Raw genomic sequence first — 24,732 nt, 5'->3', positions numbered from 1 at the left:
TTCATATGAAGACGGGGGCCGCAAATCATCATCCTGCGGGCCGCAAATGGCCCGCGGGCCGCGAGTTTGAGACCCCTGCTCTAAAGCAGCCTTACAAATGTGTTCCAATAACTGTCAGGCTTGTTTGTCTGGAGTTCTCATTTTTGTAGAAGCTATAATTCAGTCGCATATATCTGGTCAATTATAGTGACAGGTACAAGGTTACAAAAATTAGAAAAAAAATGCAAACATTACGTCACACTTTGTCATCTCTCTTTTTAACTTAATCAGACTTTACATCAGGGCTGCCATGATTAGTCAACTAATCAACGACTAATCAACCATTAAAATAGTGGACGAATAATTTAATAGGCAATTAGTTGTTACTTTATATTATATGGAGTCAGATTGTAGTAAAGTTGAACAAAGCTAAGAGCATTCAGCACCAAAGAATACACTTTTTTTTTTTTTTTAATATTTGAGTCGGTGAGACCAAAACTTTATCTTTTGTGAAAAACAGTTCTTTGTTTCAGATGCCATCCTCATTTAATTGTGTGAAAGCTTAGTAAGCAATCACACAATAGTGATTTTCCTGCTCCTTTCTGTATGTTTTTTGGCACATAAAAACTCAATCCTGCTTACAGTCTTGCAATCTTGTTATCAAAACTTTCAGCTTGTATTTTTGGTATTCATAAACTTTATAGTTTTTGAAATACTGAGCAAAATATGCCCCATAGAAAATAAATGAGAGTCTTCTAATTGAAAAATTTTAAGTAGATAATTTTTTATGGTAATTAAAAAAAAAATTGGAGTTCAGCCAATATTTTAGAAATATGCTAACGTGTTTGGCTAATTTGTAATCTACTGGAGTTTTTAGGCTAATTTAGAGTTTAGTTCATATTTATGCAACACACTAAATATTTTTGCAAAATTGGCATGTATTAGGGATTTTTAAAGCAATTTTTCTACAAAATTTTAAGACATTTTTGTCAACTTCAGCACTCTTTCATAGTTCTTTAACAAAATTGAGTCTTTACTCTTTAGTAAGTTTAAAGGTAATAATGGTCAAGATGTGTGTTTTACATCCACTTTGCAAATGACCCGATTAGTCGACTAATCGGAAAAAGTAATCGGTGATTAGTCAACTATTAAAATAATCGTTGGTGGCAGTCCTACTACATCATGCTACTTATGGTAAAAGTCTACCAAAAGCACCCAAATCATTTATTTGTATTGCGGGCAAATCCAATGAAAGAAAAGGGATAAATAGTTGTGGGTTACCCCACTTTAGAAATCCAGCTGCTAGAAAAAAAATGTTTACTTCTGTCCGGCTTCTGTGGAGCATTTCAAACACAATTGCTTTGGAAATGAGGAAATAAATTGTAATCCAGAACTCAAAACACACCTCCTACATTCACAATGCCCTCCTAGGGAACTGCGTTATTTTACAATCCCAGCAATTAATTGAACCAGCTGGGTAGCAGTGTAGTAAGTGTCAAGAGGGAGGGTTTGTGTGTCTCTTTGTTTTGGGTCTTTCAGGTCGCCCTCCTTTTTGGATTGTAGACACCGGCGCTGTGTTACACGCATCATAACACTGGCACCCATTGTTGGTGTAGATCATCACGGGGTGATGCACATCAACTCGTTGGGACACAAACTGTCCTACTTTCTGCTATTACCACGTATTAACTTTACAAAACAGCAGCAATTTCATTACAGTGACCGCTGGGATCTGCAAATCCATTTTCTCATTGTCATGTCTCTTTCACAGTCACCTCCAAGAGTAAACACTGGTATGTCATATCTTTACACTGTTGGGCTTCATATTCATGCACACCAACATGGAAATAAATAAAAAAACTACTTGTATTAAAAGGTTTTATGTGTCTTCCAAAGTGTGAAAAAAGCTTCCATTGCTAACTTTCCACTTGGTTTATACCTCAGATGTGCGCTTGAGTGTTTTTGAGGCTTTAAAGTCTAAGGTCCGTTCCTGTAAGAGGAAAACAGGTTCTTTCTTCCTCTTTGACCACTTTTTGAATTCAGTCCACATCACAATCACCGGTCATTTCACTGTGGTTGGAAGTTTGGAGTATGTGACAAGGAATGGAGAAATATCACAAATCTATTACACATTTATCGTTTGTTTATGCTGGTTAGTAACAATCCTGAAGTAGGCATTTTGTTGGAATGTGCATTCATTTTCTGTATATAAATGTATATATTTTATATGCAGATTAATGACGAGGCAAATCTAAAAAGTACACAGTTAACTTAAAATTGTATTTCAAAAGCACATATTTAAGTATGTACTTGTATATTATAAAATATTTTAATTATCATATATAATAATTACAACTGCCTTCGTATAATAAACTTAATTTTACTGTGTTTTTGTTTTTTGGGTTGCTCTGGTTTAAAGGGATTTGGAATAGAATACTGTATAGCTCCCCTGGTTTAAAAAATGTCACTGGCTGTTATTTGAACTATAAATGTTTGATCTTAGTGTGGAAATTATAAAAAAATAAAAATAAAACGAAATCTGGAGAATTTCATGGCCAATGATGCTGATAATGCAACAGTAAAGTTTAATTATTATTATAATTATAGTAATGATTATTATTAGCTTAGTTATTATTATTAATAGCTTAATAATTATTAATTATGTTTTATTATCTAGAGCTTATTAACCATTTAATGCCCGAATTTATTTACTTTTATATTTAAAAAAAATACCTATGTTTTTGGTTTTAAGTAGGTGCTATTTGTAGGTATTTATGGAACCGAAGTGGTTTGTCGCATATTTGCGACAACAGGCATTAAGGGGTTAAAAGTCTTTGGCGTTAAAGCAACTGCACTTTAGCTAGTTGAAGCTTCCAAAATAAAACTTGAAAATATTATTCAAAGGTTTACACAATTCAATATTTAACATTTTAGGTACTATAAAATGACTTCAAAACAGTACATACTGTAGATCCACGAATAGGTATAAATGAGCATAGGTTTGTGAAGTCACCAAGGTAGTCTACTGATGGCATGAAGCAGGACAAATTTACTAATCTCTTTGTTCATAACAATAATAAGGCCGATCTCTAATGATTTGGTTAAAATTATATGGAAAACCTTTTCCATTATAAACTGTGTTAAATCTTGCCTGACATTTTTACATACCTTGGTCTACTAGTATTTATGAAGAAATATGGTGAGGAAGTAATGTACACATCTAGCATATTCTTGCAGTGATCTGAATAAACGATCCATCTTGTATAGTATTTTAATGTAAAATGATTGCAAATGAATGCAATCCTATTTTGCCTAAAGGAAACCTTCATTAAAAAATGTTGTTTTTTTATATTTTTATTTATTTGACCTAGAGTACTATGACTAGCTTCAGCCGTGCGAAAGAAACACATGACAGTTAAAGCATTGATGTTGGTGTCCGACTTTTTGAATTTGACTGTTTAAAACTAAGTGTTTAGAGATTTCTCTGATATATTGGTGCTGGATAAAGGTTGTGCTACTTTAGGGTTCCAAGAACTCTTTAAAAAGCAATCAACATACCATGCTTTTTGAAGAGATCTTGGAACCCTAAAGTACCATGCTTCATAATATTCAGCATCCTACTCCCCCCACAGATCATCGCCAGCCAAGGCTGCATGCATTATTCACAGATATAGCAAGGCCTATTGTTATGGCGTAAGCTGATGGAATTTTTGGCATGTCTTTTGCAATTGAAATTTGTTCCAACATCTATAGGATTCTTTGTTCCAAACTTCAGAGTTGATGTTTTTTTTTTTTTAAGATTTATATGGCTTTTGCTCTTTTAATGAGCAAAATTGAACATCTTTAAGATATACAAATTGGTCAAATTTGACTGGTACAAATAATTTAACTATGAGAATGAATAACTCATAAAAAGATTAGGGTGTATTAACACCTACATTTTTTGGTTTAGTTAAAAACCATTGTTTCTCAATGGTTGTCTGGACTAAGCACTTGGTATATTTTTTTGGTGTCCAATAAGACCAGTCCCAACATAGTGAAACTCCATAAAAGTTGCTTTAGTAACCTTTAGAATTTGTGTTACTATGCATGGATAATTTGTCAAATTTAACATTTCATACAGCTCGGTAAAATACTATCAATATTTTTTGTTTTGTACATTTTTATGTTTGTGAAAGGATTGATGCTTGAGGGTTAGAATAACTAAAGTTTATTTCTGGGTTTTCATGTCAGGAGCTGCAACAATAAACATTAATGAGAAGTTTGAAACATAATTTAATCTAAAACCACAACTTTATCATCATGCTGATCTCCTTTCTTGAAGTTTTTGTCTTGAGGTTTGGAAATTCATGCAAAAACTTGAACACAATCCCCAATACCAAACAGTTTGTTATTTAATCTTAGTGTTTACTTGTCTGCTGGGCCTGCTTTCTTATTTTCCTCACACCAACATGTATTTTCTACATGAGCAATCGCGTGAGGCTGACTGAAGGAGAGCAATCAATGATGGACACGCAGAATGAAATATGGAAGTTGGGAGGGAGAGAAAACAAAAAAAATTGGCAGGAGATTGGAAGAAAGTGCAGCTGGTGGAGGAGTGAACCCATCCAAGTTTTTGTATTTTTTTTTTCTTCCCCCAGATCTCTTGTCACCCTCCTGCTCCCAATGCGGTCCCATTCCCTTTATAAGGCTTTCTTTGTGTGTGCAATAACTATTTATGTTTGCATGTGTGGCCATTAGATGTCTTGGTGGTCAAGCTCATTGACGCTAGAAGACGAGTAGGCCAGTACACTCCCTCTTTCATCTGCAGCTTTTAGTCTTTATGGGATTGGTCCACTTTTCTCTGTTGCTTTTTGCTGAAGTGGATTCCATATGTGTTATTTTAAAAAGTTAAGTAAATGACTTTTATTCTTTGAAAGCCCTTTATAGTTGGAGTAACTCAAATGAACAAGCCTGTTTATTTGTCCATTTAAAACTTGGATGACTGAAACCATCCATCCATCTGTTTTCTTAACCCGTTTTATTCCTTGTGAGGTCACATGGTTGCCTGAGCCTAACCCAATGACTGTTGAGACAACCCTGGATACATAGGCAGTCTGTGTTGGGATGCAATCACACGTCTAGGGACAATTTTGGGTCACCAATAAACCCACGAAGCATTTTTTTTTTTTTAACTGTGGGAGGAAGCTGAAGTCCCCGGAGAAAACCCTCGCATGGACGAGTGGAACATGCAAACTCTACACAGAAAGGTCCCAGCTGAGACTTGAACCAGAGTTTACTTGCTGTAAGGCAAGAGCACTGACCACTGTGCCACTGCCTGGTATCACCTTACCTTATACATTTTGGAGAGCTACATATGTATGTCTATAAAATTTTATTCTTAAAACTTCCTGCTGCTTTCAAAAACTATCCTGTCAAAATATAAGCAAAAAATCCACCTGTCTGCTTTTTGTAAACATTGTATCAGAACTAATAATCAAAATCCTATCATTGCCAATGTAGGAGTGCATACGTCTGCAAAATAATCAATATGTCTTTGCTGTTTTCTGTTTGTACTCTATAATAAAAAAAGTGCCATTATAGATTAAAGGATATTGGAATAAACCATTGATTCGTTGATTGGTTTGTAGTTGGTTATGTGTACAGATCAATTTGTTATGTATTTTCCACTGTCAACTGTTTTGTAAAGCCAATGGGGTTAAATACACTCAGACGCAATATGAATTATTTGATGTAATTATCCTCCTGGATCAAATGTTCTTGGAGATGATCCAGTTTTTGATTTGAGAGGGTAATCAATTACACAAGTTTTTCCTTGTTATTCTGATAAAATTCAAAGATTTACTGCAGGGTTGTGCACCAAGGGCCATTCCTGCTCATTTTCCAATCCCTGCTCTGCTATGTCTGTATTGGCTTGTGGTATCTTTTTGGGTCCAGATAACCCCACCCTTAACATTGAAACTGTTATCCCTCCTATGACAAAGGTGGGCTGGATTTCATGACTGCGGTGGACATTAGTGAGAACTATAAAAAAAAAAAAAAAAAAAAAAATCTGAGTTCCAGATTACCCCACTCCCAATGTCTATGGACCTAGGATAGCACACCCTTTTAATCATTTAAAACAGCAGACAAAGTGATTGGATGTTTGGAAAATTGTGACCATAGAATTATGTTTTTGACAATCAACAATACTAAAAGCTCTCAGCAGTTAAACCCTTTTAAAGCCCTTTAAAGACTGTTACTGTTTTGAACTTAAACATTTCAGGTTAGGTCTCTACAACTACCAACACCTAAATCTGTTCCTTTTTTTTGTTTAAGTCAAAAGTCTGGATTTAGTTAACCCAGATGAATGTTATTATCATGTTTTAAGAGTTAAATCTTCTTCCATTTTGCTTGTATTTGATAAAGAAATGCATAGTTCAGTTTCTACATTGAGGACCTAAAAGTTTTATGCTTAGATTTTTTTGCCAGGGGTCAATTTACTATGTCCTTGAAATCCATGTGAATTATTAACCTCTCTTAAAGTTAGAATCCTTCCCATTAAGCGTTTTGATGCCATTTCCTTTTGGTTCGTTACTTTTTCCCCCCAACAGTAAACTTGGCTTTGCTTGCTTTTTCAGCATACCAGCGTTTGGTGTAAACGCCAAAGGAGATTGTGAAGACTTACTAGTGGCCCGTTTCTCAATTACGCCTGTTTCCAATAAAAGCCAGGTTTCAAGAGACGTTGTGACAAAAAGACTGCAGTCTCTGATAGTAGCCAATCTTTTTAGGTGCAAGTATGTAGTAAACAGTGTAAAATTCTCCCATCATACTCCACACAGAGGTGTGGGAAGAACACGAAAACACAGATAGATCCTCTCCATTGACCAGGAAAGAAGGGACTGAATTGAGTGATTAGGATGCTGATTAGTAAACGTGATTCATTTGGCCATTAAATATGGTATGCTACCATGTTTACGGTGGTATCGTGCAGTGTTTTCCACATGATCATGTACTGTCTGCCCAACCACAATTCAGCGCCTTCTTCCCTGGTCAAAGAAGAGCATTAAAGTGTCGATGATTAATTTTATGTTCTTCCTGTCCCTTCCCCCTCCTCTGTGTGGAAGGTCATTGGAGATTTTTAGTGGCCGATCTCCAACAAAACCAAGTCTGTTTCAGACACCAGGCTGTTCGAACAATTTTGAGTAAACGATCGGGCTGTTATTGAAAGATATGCAGTAGATACAATTTTATTTGTGTTTTACTGCTGCCTGATGATTATATACAGCATTAAACAAAATAGTGTACATATGATTGTGTGCTCAACATAATAACCAACGTAATTCCTACAGAGTCTTGGATATTACATCATAGATTGGCAGGTACAGGTTTTGGCTCCTCCCAACTCCAAGGTAAAGGTAAAATATTATTCCAAAATGAAACGATTAGTTCAAGGTTAATGGACATTTTTGAGACACAACATAACTATGTCTCCATTTATATTAGTGGAGCTTTTTCCTCCCTATGTGTATTGCCATTTATATGCTTTAAAAACTCCACAGAGAAGCAAATGTAAGTGCCAGAGGAAATGTAATGCAAGCCTAATGCTGACAAGGCCAGTCTGACACCATCTATATGTGGTTAGTGTACACTTAATTTTAGCTTAATCTTGCTTCCATGTCTGTCAGACCTTAAAAATAGAAGCCTCTTGTTTTATTTGGAGGGTGTTTTGAAAAATTATTCAAATCTTTTTGATGCATCTCACTCAAGATGACTACATAGTATTAAAAACTTGATTACACTCTAAAAATGTGCTTGTAAATGAGAGCCTCAATGAATCGCTAGTTACTATATGGCTGGGTACTTCTTTGAAAAAAGAAATTACAGTAAATTGCCATAATACTGTCTCATAAGTTTTACACATCTATCCTTTGTGTTCTCTACAAAGATTCTATTAATAGGTAAATGTTAAATATGTTCAGTGTAAATCTGACTACTTTAGATTGTTGTTTGGAAGTAAACTTGCATCAAAATAATATTTTTGCGGGGAGGGGGGCAAAAAGTTGTACCATATGTGAGAAGAGAAAATTAGTCTTGTATTTTTTTTTCCTGCCCAGGCATTTAGAAAGGAAATAGTTTTCCATTCTGCCGAAGAAAATAGCTTCCAGCTGAAATGTCACCCTTTCATTTAAAGTGATAATTGCAATTGCAAAACTTTTATTTCCCTTTGGGACCTTGTATGAGGTTGAATACAGAGGGATTTTTTTTTGGATCTGTCTATCTGTTTGCGCATTCACGCATGCCTTTGAATGATTAAGATGGAAAGGTAACCTTTAATAACAAGGCCCACATGAAAACGAGCTGCCTGGAACATGTTGCCTTCATACCAAAATCCATTACTCACTTCTAAGCTTTGATGAGTTATCATTTGATTGAGCTCTGGTGTGAGCTGTCGTTTTTTTTTTTTTTTTGCGATTGGTCACAAATACACACTACTCACATCCTCACACACATGCCATCCTGTTGTTTTTTTTTCCAACAACTTTCTCGTTGAGCTGTCTTAGTTTCCTCTACTTGATTAATGCAGCAAAAAATAAAAGTATATTCAATTATTTGCAACAGAAGCGACGAAAAAAACCTACTCATTTTTATACCAGTCACGTATTGTTTCCCTTTTCTTCCCTTTTTTGTTTTGTTTTTTTGGGGATTTTTTGAAGTGCATGTGTTCTGGCCTGTGTTCTTGGCTTATTACTTGTGTGTAAGCCGCTACTTTCCCACGTTGTGAAGTTGGGTCTCCCACAGGCCTCCCTACATGTCCCTGTTTCTGTTGTCTATTTCTTGCCTACACCATTCCTCCTCTCCTTCAATTTCTTTCACCCCCCGCCCCCCTCTTCCTCTGCACCTGTACTGAGCCGTGCAGCCCCAGCTGCTCCCATCTATGTGCATGGTTGATGGCTTGAGCCCCTGTTGCACTTGGCATATCCTCCGAGACCCCAGAGCCACACTTGACGTCCAAGGGCCAGGCAGGCCCCCGCCCAGGAAAGGCTCCTGTGGCAAGAAGCTGAGAGCAGACACTGTGGTCTGAAGAAAGACCTACTAACGTTCTAGGAGTAATACGCTGACTCATTTTTGGTTTAGCCAGAATTTACTTTGAGAGAAAATATGAAGATACTCACAATGGAGTTTAAAAAAAGATGAGGATAAGGCATTTGTTTTAAAAACAAGTCATATTGCAGGATCTACTTTCGATAAGTGGTTATAGCGATAATTGTTTCTTTTGAAATTGTGTTTCCAAATATCTTTCCACTCTGGAGATCACTTGACTGTTGTGTTTAACAAATATATATATATATATATTCCATTACCTAATGAGTTATTATTAAATTATCAATTTCTTATGTCAATGACTACATTGCCTTGAAGTTGAATCACGGCTGCTGGACGTAAAATAGTCTTTCTTGAAACATTTCACCACCTATCAAAGTGGCTTTGACCTTTTTCTTGTAGTGAGAATTTCTTTTACCTTTTAATACTGTAGCTGTTACCAGCGACAGTAAATGACGCATATTCTTCAAACTACCTTAACTCTTTGAGTGTTCACGGCATTAAGGTAATTTCGACGGATTCTGAAGCTTTTATTTTTCTTTTTGCATCAGAATCGGTTGGGTTACGTTAGTTGGGTAAACACTTAACTACTATATAAAGTGTTGCATATCTTCGCAAATCAGCTTTTCTTAGCTTTAAAATCCTTGGAATTACCTGGAATTTGTAAACAATTGAAGATAATTGATAAATGCTAACATCAGAGCAAAAATTCCTGTGCTAAAGAGTTAAACGCTTGTTTTTCTTTCCTTCTGTTGTTGTCTTCTCTTGTTGTCAAGTGCCACTTGTGAAAATAGACTAGCTCACAAGGGTAAATGTTGCCCACATTGAAATCTTAAACCCTAGATGGGTGAATCAATCACAAACAAACGTTGTTTTATGCTTTTCTTTGATGTTTTTTTTTCATGAAATGGAAGTTATTATTTGTACTTTGAGTGATTTTAAAGAGCCTTAGCTTCAACCTTTTGCTAGGTTTTTAAACATTTTTGTTTTTAAAGTAGTTTACCTGCATTTTGGCAAAAAGACTCAGCCTGTTGTTGCAATCACACAAATGCCAAAATATTTTAACTGACTTGAGATGTGATAAAAGGGCCTTTTTGAAGTGCGCACTTATCAGGCACTCACCTTATATTAGATTAAAATTGTATTAAATGCTATAGTTGCCGAGCATTCTGAGGGTTGGTAAACATCCAGTCCCGTTCTGAGCAAATGGGATGGGAGGTCTTAGATTCATCTGGTTCCCAGGCTATCCAGTAGATGGATTAGTGTGCGGTTATGTTCTCTCACTGAGTGAAGGCGGTAATGGATTGGTTAAATTTGGAACTAGCATTCACGCTCCTCAGAATGAGTTATGGTAACTGTAGTCAAATGCTGCTTTTGAGTCGCTTTTAAACTGATTCCATAACAATCGATTCATCTTGCTTTCTAATGAAGTAAGTCATACATTTCAAGTAGACTCTTAAAACCGCTCATTATATTAGATGTATACTTTTCAAAAATCTTGGATCCTTCTAACTCCAAGAAACATCTGATTGTTCTAACTTTACCACAATGCTAAATTAGGTTATGGTAAGAAATGTATAAAAACAGAAAAAAACTCACTATATTGCTGTTATGCTGGTGTGAATTTAGTTAATTTATGAATATATTACTCTAGGTTTTTATTCTAAGAGTTAATGCTCAGTGCCAAACATGAAAGCTAAATACTTTTTAAGAAAAAGACCCACAATAAGACAAATTTCTATAAATCTTAGTGGGTGCTCTCCTCTTATGTGGACCTCCTGTGAAGGCTCTATGCCTTTTGAGAATCTGTCCTGACGGAGATCAAGGCCGACAGGGTGAGCGATATTAAAAACGTTGGATTTCTGGCTTTTCTTATTAGTTTTCCCACTATTGCTCTTGCGTTTCCTGAGTCAGGCAGACATTCTCAGCCCTTCTCATACTGACCCACAGGGGAGGTATCGCACATGCAGACCTCTAAATCTACTGGGTGACAGTTTAGTCCCACTCTGTCACGGCCCAATGAAAGAGAGTATAATCTATGTTTGAAGCAAAGAGAAAGAGGACAAAATATATGTTCCTGTGCTTTGTTGTGCATCCCTGAACGTGGATTCAATAGCAAAACATTACTCAAGTAGTTTCTCAACAGTCTATTGTGCAGTAATTGACCCTGATGAAGTGGTGGGCCTTTCATTTGAGAGCGGTGTAAACTAAGGGAATTTATAACTTGGCTCATGATGTTAGCACCTCTTCTATCTGTGTTTTTTATGTTTTTAAAGTTGTTAAAGATGGTGAGTTGAAGGTAAAGATTTTTAAAAAACACTTTAGTCATAAATTTGTTGATGTTTAAGAAATGTTGCTTTTCCTTTTTATGAAAATATTTTTTTTACATTTTATTTTTAATTGTTGTAGTATGAAACTCGTATTTATTTATTGTAAGTCCAAATGAACTTTGGTGATTGTTGCAGCACACTTGAAAGGAATGTATTGCAGTGGGGTGTGCAGCTTTGTCCATATTGTTTTGCACTTTAAGCCACATTCCTCTTTCCATTTGCAACTTTAGGAGTTCTGCAGCCATTCTTAGCACAAAATACCCACTTTATATCAGTTTTGCATATATAACTGTCTCTAACACCTTTTCCAGGAGATTTTGTCATAGAAAATGCAGTTTTTACCATACATTTCTCTTTTCCTGCAGCCTTGCTTTATAGGTTGTACATAGAAAACCACCCACTCCTGCACAGTCTTTGGAATGAAGTCACTTAAGTTGTTTGGTTTTCATTTTTATTTTTACTGCTGCCTACTTCAGTGTCTTCCCTGAATGATCCAGTGAACTAGTGCTACAAAGTTTTGCTTAAATGATCAAAATAAAATGTAAAAAATGTAGTTCTTTGTCTTCTTTTATGTAAGCTATCTGTTGTGTTTGTTACAGGTACCATTATCCTATTCCTAAGATCTTCTATGTTCAGCTCTCTGTGGGGAGTCATGAGTTTATTGGTGAAGGACGGACCCGACAAGCAGCAAGACATAACGCCGCCATGAAAGCCCTTCAAGCCTTGCGCAACGAACCCATCCCTGAACGGCCACCACAGGTAAATACACAACACAGAGGCTACTGAACACTAGCTATGGTAAAGCATGAACATATTGACTTTGTTAAAACTGGGAAGGCATATTAGTGACTTCATTGCACTTTACATCCATAAAAACTTCAATCAAGGTCTGTCTGACCCTGGTAAACCTGCTTGTGAAAGTTGTATTCCACTTGCATTGTTGCTGCTACCCAGAGTTGTCCTATTACAGATTGATTTAATACAGTATTGTGCTTACATGTGTTTTGGATTAATTTTGTAGGTTTGCTATATGAGCCGCAATAAAAGTGCCAGAGTACATTCTAAAACTGAAACCACATACCTAATTTCTATTTTGTGTTGCTATACACTGCTCCCAATCGTCCAGCAACTTTGTTCGCTCCCTAAAGTTTCTCCTGACATCCTTTATTTTTTCGTTTCACTGTTACATTTTAATTCATCACAAATATTGATAAGTTGTCTTTTCACTAATATCCGGAAAATGTTAAAAACTTTCCCCAATTGGTCCAAAAAATTATATTATTATTATTATTATACAATAATTTAATATTCAATTTGATTGTTTAGCAAAGTTTTCAGATTTTTACTCTAAAACAACTAAAGTGATTTGGTTTACATGAAATTTATTTATATTATCAAACTGAATTTTCTTGTCCTGTCAAGCAGGTGAGGCAATGGATAAGCTTTTTGGCCTATTTTGATGGACAGATTTTACCAATAAAATAATTGGTTATGTAACTTTAGACACAAGAGGTGTATATTTATTGACCCTTTTTGATATCTGAGGTTAAACTAATCATATTTATGGAATATAATGGATTAAGAGCGAAAAAGGAAAAATGTGGTCAAGAAGTTGGAGGATAGTGTTAGATTAATAAGATTAAAGTATGCATTTTTTAAATAAACAAAAAAGCTTTATACATTCACAGTATGAACTAACAGAAGACAGATTTTCTGATTTAAAAAAAATATATATATAATAAAATTATTTGCATTTCTGAATATTTATCAATGTCTTTTATTGGTAGTCCTGTAAAAACACTGTTACAGCAATCAAGTGGACTAAAGATGAAAGCATGCACTAGTTTCACCAGGTCCTGCTTAGACATCAGATCTTTAATCCTTGAGATATTTTTGAGATGATAATAGGCTGATTTTGTGACTGCCTTAATGTGTTTATCCAAATGCAGGTTTCTGGCCTGGTTGGTAGTTTTTAGTTGAATAGACTGAAGCTCTGTAGTGACGTCCAACCTTTTTTTTTAAGTCCCAAAGACAATAACCTAACTTTTGTTTTTGTTTAAGTGAGCTAGGTTGTGGCATATCCAGTCATTAATGTCCTCAATGCATTTACCAAGAGCCTGTACAGGGCCTCGGTCTCCTGGTGTCAGTCTAATATATATATGTGTGTCATCTGCATAGCTATGGTAACTAATGTTGTTGTTCTTTGTAACTTGGGCCAGTGGGAGCATGTAGATGTTAAATAGAAGTGGTCCTAGGATGGAGCCTTGGGGCACTCCACATGTAATTTATATTGGCTCAGATGTGAAGTTACCAACTGAGACAAAATATTTCCTGTTTTTTAAGTACGTTTGGAACCAGTTTAGTACTGGCCCAGTGAGGCCCACCCAGTTTTCCAGTCATCTGAAAATATCACCGGGCCATTAATACCAACATTATAAAATTATCTTGCAGGCCAGATATAATTACGTGGTGGGCCGGATGTGGCCCACGGGCCTTGACTTTGACACATGTGACATAACCATTGTAGGTAATATACTCATTTAAAAATGTCTGCAATGCCTTTTTCAGATTCCCAATAAACGTTAAAAAGTTTTTTTTAAATTATTATTTTTATTGGCTGCCTGAGGAGACATGAAAGTCCTTAAATCCCTAAAAGTCCCAAATATATCAAAATACTAAGAAACAATGTCCGATACTTTATTTTATTTCTTTTGGGGGAATTTTTGAGCTATTCATGGCTAAAAACTAAAAAGCAGGCTCCTCAGCTTTGCATCATTGTCGCCTAGCAACATGACTGAGGGCAAAACATGTCAGGCTGCATGCAAGTTTAATGTTTGGCTGGTAAATAGCATCCATTAAGCTTCACTAAAGGTCCAATTGAGATAACACCTAATGTTATCTCTCAATGTTAGTCTGACTTTGTTAAAAACAAACTTTAAATGTACCAGTGTGTATTATTTTTTTTTTTTTTACTAGAGTAACACAACAAATAGTCTTTTTCCCAACATCATATGTGTGGACTTGCTCATACTAACCCGATAACTTAAATTTACTCTATACTTAAGTTATTATTTCCCATCCCAAATGAAATGACTCTTTGTCCTCAGTGCCTGGCATCCTTGATGGTTATTTAAGACGCTTCAGCTCTTCTCATTTGCCTGCCTTGCTGTCTTGTGGCGTCGCTCACTATAAATGAACTCTTTGTTTGCTCTTGCTTCTGAGCTCTGATTTACAAATTGAGATGCATTGTGTCTACACTGTAAGCTTGTCATTCTGTCTCAGCACGAGTGTGTGTTCCAATGAGCATGTGAACAACCTCTGCTTAGAGGTATTTATTTTCACCATGCATTGTCAAATCTTTCTTTTTAAATTAGACCACCAGTCAATATGACTGGTGCTGTAATTAGAGTGTGTATACACAAGACAGACAACGTTGAAACCCGAAGCAATACAGAACTCTATCTATTTTACTGGAAACCAGGCAATTAAGGTTAAATTCAGAAAAGACCCAGCAACTTTTCCAGAGGATTTAGATGTTGCTGATGCATTTGAAATATAACACACAATGTTCAAGTTCTGTGTACTGCACAATAAACAAGTAATTTGTAAGACTTTCCATTGGAAAAATTCCCTACAAAGACGTGAGTTGTTTGGGTAAAGGAAAATAAAGTTTTTATTTTTCATCTCATCTTTTTTTACACTAAATTTGTCAAAGGGGAGACATTTTTGTGTGTGCTTTTCTTGAATATTGTACTCTATGAGTGTGATAGTTTTTACAATCTTTATTTTAAATAAATTTTACATATCACATGTTTGTTGAAAGCCAGTTTAGAGTAATTTCTCTAAAACATTTAGTTGTTACAAAATCATTTCTGATCTGGATCACAATGTTCAGCCTCCTAAACCTCTGTCACTCAGAAGTTTTGCATCATTTTGGTCCTTCCAGTTTTTCCCTGACAGGATTTAGACTCTTATTCATGCATCCTTGTTGCATAGACTTGAGAAGCATAAATACATTTTAGAAACATGAATACTGGTAGATTAGGATAATAATTAAAAATCTAGACTTTTTTTGTTGTCTGATCAATTTGTGATGTTGTGTAAAATCCATAATGGGAGCAGCTGTCAACCAACATTTACCATCCTTGAAATTATATAAGTCTCCAGTTATTCTCTATATTTTCCAAAAAGTCTGCATGCTGTGGTGAAATCATGTCAGCTATATGAAAAAAACATAAAAAGCAGAATTAAAAAGAGAGAGAACCAGGAGGCTGTAGGAATGCTGAAGTTTTGAAAAAAAAATTGAATAGAGAAGTGATTGCAACTGTATTTAAAATATAGTTACAATAATATTAGTTTAAGTAAGATTTAAACATGTTAGATGTGAGCTAGGGTGCTATATTTTGCCTTTTTTAAAAAAACTCAAACCAAATTTCAGAAGTGTAATTTTAACAGATTTAACATATGCAAGAATGATACTTCCTGCATTTAAGATCATGTTAAGCCCTGAATTTACAACAAGATGATTATAGCTCAACTCTATGAAGATGATAGAATGTTGTTTTGAAAATGGCTTCAACTCTGCATTGGTCCACAGGATCACGTGACCAGTATTCATTATTTCACTCATGTAATTTCTTACAGGTGACTTTGTCCTTATTGAAATAAAAGTTGACTTTTCCTATAATTCCGAATCTTCTGACGCATGCCTATCTTTATTGGGATTAGGCTTTGAGTCAGTGTCTGAGATTGAACTTGACTGTCTCCTTTGAAATCTGAGCAATGTCATTTTTCAATGTAAATCATGGGTTATATCAGATTACACAAAGAACTAGTAAAGGTGAAGGAACTGTGTCATGGGGATAACCCAGAGCTATTCAGATTTTAGCACAAAAGAAACTGGACACGAGATTAAGACCAGAAATCATAAATGCTGCGGAAATCTAGCAGCTGAAAAAAAAAAAAATGTGTTGGGGTTGTTGCAGTTTCATTTTAGACAAGTAAATTGGATTATTATTGTTAGTAAAATTTAATTTGAGAATTTACAATCTATATTTACAGTTAAAGATTACATTAACGACAGCATTCTGGTGTAGTCCTTTGCTGCAATTACACTTGAGACTACGTAGTCTATGTTTAAAACTCAGTAACCTTACAGTCCAATTTAAAAGACCTAGCTGCCAGTCAGCACTAAATGTTTTGTCTTAGTTCTCCATAAATATTGACCAGCTTACAATTTTGAATAAATATATTTTTGTGGACTGGGATGAAGATTTTTAATCGGTGGATTTCTCAAACCTGCTTTATTTCTTATGTAAAACATAAGGTACTAAATTTGGTACTAAATTTGTTTAAAAGAAGGAGAGTGGAAACACTACACTGTGTTCATGACATTTTTTTTTGTAAAAAAAAAAAAAATAGTAACAGATTATTATTTTCCTTCCAGAGCCCAGAAGAAAAATTGGAGACAGAAGAAGGAACAGATGCAAGTAAATCAGAGATCAGCTTAGTCTATGAGATTGCCCTTAAAAGGAATTTATCTGTCAATTTTGAGGTAAGTACAACAACTTGTATAGTAAATATGTGATATGTATCACCCTTGTGTCTTATTGGGAGTTATGATTAATAAAATTCTGTTGCAGACTAACTGAGTAATCGGGTTTGCCCCAAACCAGATTTTGTTCTGTTTGACATATTACATCTTGTTGGGGTTCATTGACAGTGTAAAAACAGATGGACGACAGGAGTAATGCCCAAAGAGAATCCATGGAAGACCACGTTTTAAAGAATGTGATGCAAAAAAGGTGCAGGCACTCATCAATACATATAGGACAACACACAAGCTGGTTTTCTTGTTCCTCCTCCAACTGAAGAAGGTGTGGCTTTTTCTCCTTTGCCTGCCCACTATAACTGGGTCTACTGGTCAATAATAATCTGTGCCTCAAATCTCTGTAATACACTTTAATCTGTTAAGAAGGAGGGGAATGGAAAAAGCTTAGACAGCTTATTTTCTAAACAGACGCTCTGAGGCACCATAGTGTTTTCGTTTATTACAAAGTAGATGAAAACCTAACAAAATATGAACTTCATTGGATGGCATTAGTTCCTCCAGCTGAACAGTCTTAGACTAAAATAATTAAAATTTAGTCCTCGCCCAAAGGCGCCTCTTAAAAGTATTTTGAATGAAAAATATTCAATTCAAACATGTTGTGGTTTTTATCCTGAAACTTTAGAATATTAATACATACAGCTTTTAAATCTCCAAATCAATCTGTTTGTTATGTTCTGTTTAAACTGGGGTCAGCCTGAGGTGGCCATTTGACGTACAGTAGTAGCATGTGTTTTTAACCATTTAATTATTTTATTTTTCACAAAGCTTTTTAAGGTTTCTTCTTTGTTCCTTTTCCTACAAATCAAGCTACCGTGACTAACTTTTCAAAAATATTTCATCCCACTGTGTCCTCATATAACCCTTTTTTCTCTGTTATTCTTGGCTGCTAATGTTTCTCAGTTGACTCCTCTAATATTCTCTTTCCCTTCTACCGCCCTTCGTCTTCTCAACAAGGTACCAAAAACAAGAGCCGATCCATTTACACCTCCCTTCCTCCTCAAAATGTGTCCCCTCCACCACTCCCAAAGATCGCACATGGGTCACTTTGATATAGATGCATCGGAAATAGGCAGCAGAAGTTGAGAAGAAAGGAACTTGAGACAGGCTTGGAAGTGAAGTATTCCCACTGTGTTGACTTTACTTGTTGATAAGAGTTTACACAACATTGGAAAAAGTATGTGGAAAGCTGCCCAGTCCTCCCTTTTACACCCCTTTCCCTTTCTTTGTTCAAAAACAGATTTGTTCAGTGGAGCATGGCACTGCTATTCTTCCTGGAACTCCAATTAATAACATCAGCCAGCTAAATCTGTGTTGATGTGATTAATTATCTGTCATGTCTTTGTCACTGTCAGCAGTTACACCGCTTTCATTTCCAGTGCCTCGGAATTGGAAGCTGGGATAATGTTTTTTTAAAGCAGACCACAGCCGCAGACCAAACAGTCTCCCTTCTGCTTTGTGTCAGCCTGGAGGCAGCTGTTCATCGCTGTGGTCTGATGAGCAGTAAATCAAAAACTTTTCCCAATGCATCTCTCACATTTCCCTTTTTTTTTAAATCTATTAACTTCTCTTTCATCTGTTAATATTTTAGTCAATTTTTGCATATTATTTCTGTCATTTTTGTGACAGCAGTTTTATGATTTAAAAAACAAGGGGAAGCGATTAAAACAAATCTGGTAATCTCTAAATTTTTCTTGACACAATAAAATATGCATCGTTAGAGACCAGAATAGCCAAAAATAACCGAATATTGCTATTCCCCATTCCTTGTTTTATTAAAACCTTATGTGTTAAGCATAAAGTACATCATACACAGAATGTGCTACAGGATGTGGCATCATTTGCATCAAATGACATCCATGATGAATTCCGAGCTGGTTTGTAACCAGTAGGTTGATCCTAGGTAAGGTCATATTACAGTTCCAATAAAAGAGACATTAAGCGCAAAAAATCCAGCAGCAATCATTTCCTCAACAGTGAAGAGCCCTGGGAAAAAAGGTTAGGTTATTTAAGGTGGTATCAGACTTAGTAAGTAATAGAGTGGCTATACTATTTTCAAACAGGAAAACAAATGCTGCCTTGATGCTCACACATGCACTGTTGTTTTAGCTCAATAACAAGGGTATTTACCACATAAATGGTAAGTATTGTAGTTTTGCATAGAAAACACAATTCACTAATGAATTAAAAAAGAAAATATTGACAAATTGTGTGACTGTGTGACCTTTTGGAGTGTATTTTTGATCTGAAGCCAATTCTTTAAGTCCAAAGTTGTCACTACTTTATGCCTTAGTCACAACTGCCCTTATGGGTGTTTATGGGCAAAAAACTGGCAAATCTGTACAGGTGAACTCGTAAAACAAAATGTTCATAAAGATTTTTTGCTACGGGCATTCTGCAGGCGACAGGTAGTAGTGAGCACTTTAACAACACGTAAAGGTGAAGTAGGCGAGACGCAGGTGTGTCATACAGATTTTCCATTTTTTCAACCCTACATATTGGTGCATGTTACTAGGGCTATGATTTTCAAAGACCTTTTGAAAAACGATTTTGTGGTATAAGCAAAGGAGGTAGTAGTTAACCCTCCCACTATCCTAAGCATGTTGACGTTGGGAGTGGAGTCATCTGGACCCCACTAGATAGTGCACTGACATTTTTTTTCTCCAGTGATTTTCAATCGTCACTGGTGTCCAGTGATAGACATGAAGTCTTCTCCACATTTGTCATGGGAAGGATAACACGTCAATATAAGGGTTGGGTCACCTGATTACAACTGATTATATGTTGAAAAGTTAGCCAGCTTTATATTGGTGCAGATCAAGTGTGACTTGTTTGTGTTGCAGGTTAAGTTGCAGTTAGATATTTGGTTAAAATAACCTGGCTAAATGTTTGTAACCAGTGATGTGCATTGAAGTTCACTGCTACTGAGGCACTGACATCATCAGTCAGATTTACAAACAGATGAACCCTATAGAGTAGTTTATTCACCATTTGATTGGCAACAGATAAAGTGTTCAATTTAAAATTTTAGTTCAACATTTTCTTCTGTATACAAACTGTAGCATAGGAAAAAAAATCACCATGAATGTTATTATTGACTTACTTTTACTTATAAATAAAGTCTGTTCTCTAATCTCTTCAGTTTCTACTGAAACACAAAGATGACCTGTTTGTAGAAGTGTTCCTTTTATTTCTTCAGTTTAAAAAGTATGTCTTGTCAATGTCTAAATAAATTCTTGAGTTTAGGGGTTGAGACATGTAATCCTTCATTTAGAAACAGTATTAAAGAATGTCTAGAAGGTAACACTTGACTTTCTACCACTAATTCTATTATTGTTTAGCCGCAGTGTCACATTCTCCGGGCTCACCAGTGCCCTCTGCCTTGAGGCATGCGTACTGCGGCCTCACCTAGTTCATTTCTAAAAGGCATTTTTAGCAGATAAGAGGATTAAATGAGTCACAAACTGGCACCAATGTAACCATACAATTGGCAAGAAATAAGCAAATTAGGTAATTAAAAAATAAAGCATCTTTATGACACTAAAAAGACCCAATTAGTTAAGCGCATGGGTCAGCTGTAGCTCTAGTCAGTATGTGTGGTGCAGAGTAGGCACTGGCTCCTGGTGCCTCATGTATTTGAACAGGAAATGTTTAAATTCTCTACCTTTTTGCCAAAGAAATGTTGAAAACCTACACAGAAAAGGTAATTGTTGAGACATGTCTAAAAATGTATTTTTAATTTTTAAAAAAAGTATATCAATTTTATTTTATTTATCAATTTTTTAAGCTATATTTTGCAGTTGAGGCCCTGCCTCTCCTGACTCCACGTCACTGTAGCACACCCAACATGTCTTGCAGGGGCATAAAACAACAGAATGCACAGACCAAACATCAAATAAGTTGAAAGAGTGAATTACTATTGTGACTTGAAGAGGGAAGTGTAAATCCATATAAAATAAAATAAAAAGATAAACATTTTATATTTTATCTTCTTATTCTGAAAGAAACCAGTAGAGACAAAAAAATAAATCTGTATTGTTTAGTCTTCCTCAGAGCTCCATAACTTTGAAGTTTATTCTCTATCTTTATTTTGGAAGGACAGTGAGGTCAACGTGACTCTTTATGGAATTCCTTTAACTGTAGCAAATTAGAGTAAATGAAGATAAGAAGCAGGGGGAAAGTTTTACACCCTCATTTCTTTGTCAGAGCCACTCTGATCTTCATTCTCCTTTATGCAACATTTCCTCATGCTATATTTCCACGCTGGTGCATCCTGCTTGAATCCTCAATGATCTTGGTTCAGGTGGACGTCTGGTGTTTTTACATAACATTCTCCCCGCTCTCACTTGCGCATAAAATTACCAGTGAGTCACTAAAGTGTCTGCTTTCCTATCCCGCTGCAATGATGAGGGTCGCCGCCACACCGAGAGCCAGTTGGCTCATTTAATCCTCCTGTCGGGCAATATCAAACAGATGTCAGCATCAAAGAGGAGCCAATCTATAAATCACAGCTTGTGTGTTGGATCGGGGGCTCCCTTTCCAAGGAGGACATAAGAGAAGAGGGTCCGAGCCAAGAACCACCCATCTTACAAGAAGCTGTTTCCCTCAGGGCTTGTCCGTCCACCGGTCGTCACAAAAGGGGCTTTCTTTCCTTTACAAGTCCCCACCATTATCCTACCCTGCTCCCACAGCCTCCTCCTCTTGAGTACCTGAGTTCTCGCATGCACCGATCTCCAGACTGCTCAGGGTATTAATGTCTCTATGAGAAGCTGAGGAGAAGGCCTCCCACATATTAAAAAGAAGAGGTTAGGAGAAGGGGATTGGAAGAAGAAAAAAATTCTACATTGAATTACAGTAGTTTTCTTGTGTATAACCTGATCTCCCTGTCTTTAGGTGTTAGACGGGTTGTGTATGTGCAAATGTATGTGTGTACAGTTTTGCGTGTATATGAACTGGAGTTCTGAAATCTCATCAGTGTGGTGCAGATCCCTTGTTGTCTGCCAAAAGACTGACTGCAGCTTGTCTGCCGCCATCTGGGCCAAAATATGTCACATATTGTGTGCAGAAATACACATTGTGTCCATGTTTGTTCACTCCCAAGTCCTCCATATACAAGTCTTCCCTTTATTTCTATGTGCTTTCAAAGAGCACAGATAGTTCTTGTTGATAATTTGTCAGTGTAGAAATGATCATTTATGAAAATAAATGTTTATATGAGTAACTAAATAATGAGGTGTTGCTGATTTCCTTACTAACAATATTTCACAATATTTCATATTTCATGGTTCTGGTGATTAAGTGAAAAGATGATCAGATTGCTGTGACCAAGGAGTAATTATCATTGGACTTTTTGAGTTTGTTATCTAGCTGTGGTTTGATTTTTCATGACAAAAAGTTGAAAGAGTCTCTAAATAAAGGTAAATATTTAGCTTAACGTCAAGTTTTCTAAGCTAACACCAGAGTACTGTCTACAATTAGCTCTTTATGGACATTTAAGTGCCAAACTATTTCTTGGCTGGGGCCAGTAACTTCCTGGAGTCTCTCCTCGTTGCCTGACAACTAAACAATGACATGTAACAAAATCAAACTGGGAATAGCACGATCACATGGTATGTGTCTCAGCCACTTACCCACCAGGACACTTCATTTTCCTAAAACTTAAAGAAAGTGTTTATTTTTCCTCTGTGTTTCTGTTTGGAAAATGAGCTTTTGTGCACATCTATTCACTGCTTGAACAAAGTTTATGTCTTGGTGTCCATCTCCCTCCACGTCAAGCCGAGCACACATGTTCTGGGGGACAGGCAAAAAAAAAGAAAGATAAGCTCCAGAAGACTATCTTTTTTTCTGCCTCTTCCTTTTATTCTTTATTGGACACTCCTGCCTGCTTTTCATTTGATCTAGTTTGTCACTAGCTCGTTTTACAAGTGACATAATCTTAGCTGTCATCATCCAGTCATGTGCAGTGTCATCACTGTACGCTTTTGGCAAATTTTCCAAAGTCCAGAACTATGTACAGTCTCACAGAACACCACTATGTACAAGAAACTGTCATGTCACATTTCCTTTTTCTGGTGATGAGTAAGACCAAAGCTGATCTCCCGGGTTGGAGTAAAGCTAGAAGATTTCTTGAAAAACATGTCATGTACTTGAGCACAGCAGACTTGAAAAGAATCTCAACTTTTGATCCATTTATGAAACATTTTTTAAGAAATAGTTCAATAAAAGTGAGTTTGAATTAAAATAGGACAAACATTGTGAGAGTTGAAAACAGAATTCTATTTCTAAAATGTGTTTTTTCCAGTATTTCAGTTGTTTAAAAAAAAAAGTGTTCCGATGAATACCAATGAACTCTTTTGCTTTGTAGATTCTCAAAATTAGGGGAGCAAATCATGTTGGCATTTCTCATCAAGACTCATTACTACAAAAACCAGAATTTTTGTGTTATTTTGTTACGTTTTTCTGCATACAGCCTTGTAACAGTATGTTTATTATGGATAAAACACAAAAAAATGTTAAACTTTCTGGCAAAAAGTAATTTTTAAAAAAAGCACAATATTGTAAGTTAAAATCTAGAAGTGCAAAAAACAATTTCCCTGATACATTTAAGACTTTTAAAACTTATTCCTGAATGTTCGGAATAATTATTTGATAGTGGGTCTTACATTTCTTCCATTGACTGTAAATGAGAACTGGACCGCATGAGTGTGATGTCACCCTTAGAAAAATAGTTGCTCTGGTTCTAATTAAATTAGGTGTATTCAGTTGTCATTTTTTCAGGATACGGACGTCGCCATGTTGGAACCAGATATTGTCAACAAGCAGTGATTGGTTCAAGTCTGTCTGAGTCAAGATTTTCATGGCAAGCACTCTCACCAATCAGGAATGAGCTTTTTGAAAGTCTACACTCCTACCACTATGGAGAATCTGTCAATCGAATTAGCCGTCAGATTAGCCAGATTTTAGCTTAAGAAACTTGCACTACAGATACAATATCATGAACAAAAATTGGATTTGTTAGAACATGTAAAAAAAAGTTTTTCTGAGAAATATAATGACTTAGTGTCAGCTGTTTATTTCTAAATGGAAGTCTATGGAATTTTGGCTTTTTGGGACCGGCTCTTATTTGGAGCACAAAGGAGGTGGGGGGGGGGGTGTCACTCAGTCCAGTTCTCATATAGTTAAACTTGTTTAAATGATTCTTTGGTCGTTTCTGAACTGAAAGTAGTCAGCATAACTAACAAAACATCCTCTCTGCTGCAATACCTCATCCTGATGTATGGCTGCTCCTGATGCAGCGCCATCTGAGCGGCTGCAGGCCTCTGCTGTCCAGCTGATGGTTACACTCTTGTCTTTAACGCTCTCAAATTGTTCCAGATTTCCTCTGTCGTTAAGTGACATTATGCACTGTCGAAAAGGAATGTAAATCTCTTCCAGTCTTTACAACAACATTGGTTCAAATAATCGTTTCACTCATTTGTTGAAGATTGCTCATCTGTTGTGGCTCTCAGAATGGAAAACAGAAAACATCTTGTGTTGATATTGTCTGCAAATGTAAAAAATACGTGTAAAAATGTGTTTTCATTTGTTTTTTTTATTTTTTTTTTGCTTTGCAGCTAACAAACCACACATTTTTTTCATTTGAGTTTTTTTTGCCCGTTTGACCAATGTGTAAACATTTTGTAATGAATCCCTAATAATTAATTTGTCATTTCAACCTCTGCTTTTTGTCAC

At 35.9% G+C, this 24,732-nt stretch overlaps 1 protein-coding gene across 1 annotated transcript in view; it reads left to right on the top strand.

Annotated features, from left to right (window-relative positions):
* Positions 1-24,732, top strand: part of stau2 (staufen double-stranded RNA binding protein 2) — a 95,560-nt gene that overhangs the window by 13,135 nt on the left and 57,693 nt on the right. The window contains exons 6-7 of the mRNA XM_024279841.2: positions 11,993-12,152; positions 16,840-16,947. Of these exons, the coding sequence (XP_024135609.1) occupies positions 11,993-12,152; positions 16,840-16,947 (268 nt within the window). The remainder of the gene's footprint in view (positions 1-11,992; positions 12,153-16,839; positions 16,948-24,732) is intronic.

Source organism: Oryzias melastigma, linkage group LG20, assembly GCF_002922805.2.
Source record: "Oryzias melastigma strain HK-1 linkage group LG20, ASM292280v2, whole genome shotgun sequence".
NCBI classification, from domain to species: Eukaryota; Metazoa; Chordata; class Actinopteri; order Beloniformes; family Adrianichthyidae; genus Oryzias; species Oryzias melastigma.
Note: the sequence above shows the minus strand (reverse complement) of the source record. Positions and strands in the feature narration are given on the sequence as shown.